Below are 3,151 nucleotides of genomic sequence, written 5' to 3'. Positions count from 1 at the left end.
CGGTGAGTGGCGCAGGTGTCGCTCATTATCATTAACTCCACCGGCCTCGCCCCACTCGTCACAGTCTCGTTTACAAAAAGGTAGGGTGACCATACTTCCTCTTTTTCCCAGACATGTCCTGGCCAGGATTTATAAATTGCTGGGTTTTGGCTTTGACGAATTGGAATTGAGTTTGACACCCCTGCTATGTGTCGTCACTTCCGGCTCCAATTAGTAGCGTAAAGGAATTTCCGCCTGCATTATTGTCAATGGACAGTTTTGTGAAGAGCATTAAATTTAGTTGGACTTTGCAATAAACGTCAATATTTAAAACAGTAGCCTATTTTAAGCTCTGCAGGATGTCCCTCCAGAAGCAGGACTGGGCATCACTGATTTTACATTTCTGTCGTATTTGAGAGTTTGTCATACACTTCTTACCCATCGTCACATCCATCGCACAGCAGGAGACGATCTTCACGATCTTGACCCCCGCAAACCTCACAGCTGGTCTGATCCAAGTCCACATCCACCAGCTCCTCCGTAGGTTTTACAGGCTTCTTCACTGGAATCTAAGCAAACACAAAGTGATACTCCCCGATCCGCCCAACTGAAGCAGATATTACAGTGTGTTCAATGTGTTCTTCAAGAAGTCGGAAATATAGTAATTACGAAGTCCGAGCACATGAATGTGCAAGTTGTAAATTAAAAGATTTAAAAACTTTTTTTGCAGAAACACTGACTAGTATAACTAGTATATACGTGATCTATAGAGACCAGTGCGCGGAAAGCAAGTCTGTAGCGAATGGTCTACTAATAATTACTCAACTTAGATATTTAATTGTGATACAATGTGTAAATAAGTGATTTGAAATGAATATTTTTCAGATGCAGATGTATTCAGATGTAGGTATTTGGGTTTATTGTTCTCAACATATTTTTCTTTTGACTACTTCGATGTTATATGTTTCCGACTCAAGTGTGTGACATGTCATAGTTACGGGTCATTATTATGACGTCACGTGCATCAGATGAATAAAGGATGTGCATCAGGTGTGTTTTTGCTTCTTTATTTTTATTTAGGTGATGTAAACAATTGTGATACGTTTTACTGTAATTGATAAAAAAAAAAAAAATCAGTAATTGCAACATATTTTCAAATTTATTGTCAACCAAGTCATGTTTTCTCAGACATGCCCCATCATGAAAAATTGTGGCTCAAAGATAAACAGTTTCTCCACTTGTAATTATTATGAGCCTTTTAAAAAAGCTTTTAAAAGGTTCATTCTAATTCTTTTGAGAATAACAAAGTTCACACCACAACTGTAACAATAACGACACAGAGGATCAATGTCATTAGAATCACATTCAGAATCTTTTTTCCAGCTGATCAATGATAATTACATTGACAGGCAATAGTTATTATTAATAATTATAATTATAGATATCTTAAGCGTTCTTGGTGTGAATAAACCCTTTTATGCGTAACAACAATCCTCATGTAAGGATGCTTTAAGTGACTCACTGTTTTTTTTACTTTCCCGCCGTAGCACTTTCTCAGAAGAATATCATTGAAGACAATTCGGTCCACAGGACAGGAGTTGGCATTCTAAAAAAATAAAAATAAATGGTTAATGTTCATGAACCATTGTTATAGTTAACTAAAACCATACAAATAAAAATATTGTTACTTAATTTAAATTTAAATATTGTTACTAAAAATAAATTGAAACTAAAATGATATATATATATATATATATATATATAAATAAACTTAAAATTGTTTTTATTTCAGCTAGTCACTAAGGAAACATTTCTGATTTTTATTTAGTTTAACTTCTTGTACAAAAATAACTAAAAGTTAAATAAAAATGAATAAAAAAAACTAAAAAAGAAAAAATGACAAACCACAAAAAAAAAAACTACATTTGAAACAAAATCAAAATGGAAAATATCAAAATAAAAACTAATTCAAGCTATGAATAAAAACTATAATAGTATCATTGTCTCAATGATACTACAATAACATTGTTAGGAACACTATTGCATCAAATGTAGCATTATAATGCTGAATAACTGTATAGAATCAATGACCAAATATGGACAAGAACTTTATGCATGAGTGATGTAAAGGGTTGAAGCCCGTCACTCTTACATTTGACCACTCCAGGATGCAGTCCAGACAGAAGTAGTGTTCGCAGGACTCCGGCGTGGCCACGGGCTGCTCGTGGAATGAGTTCAGGCAGATGGGGCATTTCTCCGAGTCCTCGTCTGAGCTCAGACCCGCTGCATCCACAGCAACACTCCCTACAGCTCCTTCCAGCACCTTACCAGAGTCCTCATCTGAAGATACACACACACAACAGTGTTTTTCCTTCCATGTTTGTTTGAGGATGGTGTGGTCGTGTTATGACATGCATATTTTAGGGCAAAATGCAAACAGATCACTCCTAACAATTAATGCGCCACATGATCTGACACTTTTATAAGACGGATATAATATTGTATCATGTGGTTAGATGTGAATTTTAGAAGTCAGAAGTCAGAAAGAGCTTTATTGCCAAGTATGTTTACACACACAAGGAATTGGTCTTGACGACAGAAGCTTCCAGTGCAGAACAAAGTACAAACATAGTGCAGACATGCATAGTTACATACATAATTACACAGTAGAGATGAAATATAACACTAATATAAGAAAAACTGAAAAGTAAATAATGCAACATAACACAGAAGTAGAAATATAGAGAAAAAACAACTGTTTTAATGAATGTACAGATATGATCCTATTACTTGTTTCGCTTCTGTTTCAGTTTTTATAACCATTTCTTACTATGTGTAAGTAAGTTGTTGTTTTTTAGCACGTGTGTTTGGCAGTGTTATTTTTTAGGATTACTGATAAACTACTGTCATTTGATTTGTATTTGTATTTGTTATTTATTTTCATTTTAGTTAAATTATGTCTGTATCGGTCTTTTATTAAGTTTTATTTAATTTGAGTTATTTTAATACTTCAACAAACTAAATGGAAATGAAATAATATATATATATTGAATTTATAAATGTGTATGTACATATACAGTATATATGCATGTGTGTGTGGTTGTACATACACATATGTAGTTGTTTTTTTTGTGTTTGGCTTAGTGTTATGTTAGAATCATTATTATACTCT

At 33.8% G+C, this 3,151-nt stretch overlaps 1 protein-coding gene across 1 annotated transcript in view; it reads right to left on the bottom strand.

Annotated features, from left to right (window-relative positions):
* Positions 1 to 3,151, bottom strand: part of phrf1 (PHD and ring finger domains 1) — a 26,618-nt gene that overhangs the window by 17,895 nt on the left and 5,572 nt on the right. The window contains exons 4-6 of the mRNA XM_016469685.1: positions 2,132 to 2,319; positions 1,502 to 1,585; positions 418 to 548 (exon numbers count right to left, since the gene is read on the bottom strand). Coding sequence (XP_016325171.1) covers positions 418 to 548; positions 1,502 to 1,585; positions 2,132 to 2,319 — 403 coding nt within the window. The remainder of the gene's footprint in view (positions 1 to 417; positions 549 to 1,501; positions 1,586 to 2,131; positions 2,320 to 3,151) is intronic.

Source organism: Sinocyclocheilus anshuiensis, unplaced genomic scaffold, assembly GCF_001515605.1.
Source record: "Sinocyclocheilus anshuiensis isolate Anshui unplaced genomic scaffold, SAMN03320099.WGS_v1.1 scaffold1844, whole genome shotgun sequence".
Lineage (NCBI taxonomy): Eukaryota > Metazoa > Chordata > Actinopteri > Cypriniformes > Cyprinidae > Sinocyclocheilus > Sinocyclocheilus anshuiensis.
The sequence above is the reverse complement of the archived record's forward strand: the minus strand, read 5'-3'. Positions and strand labels throughout refer to the sequence as shown.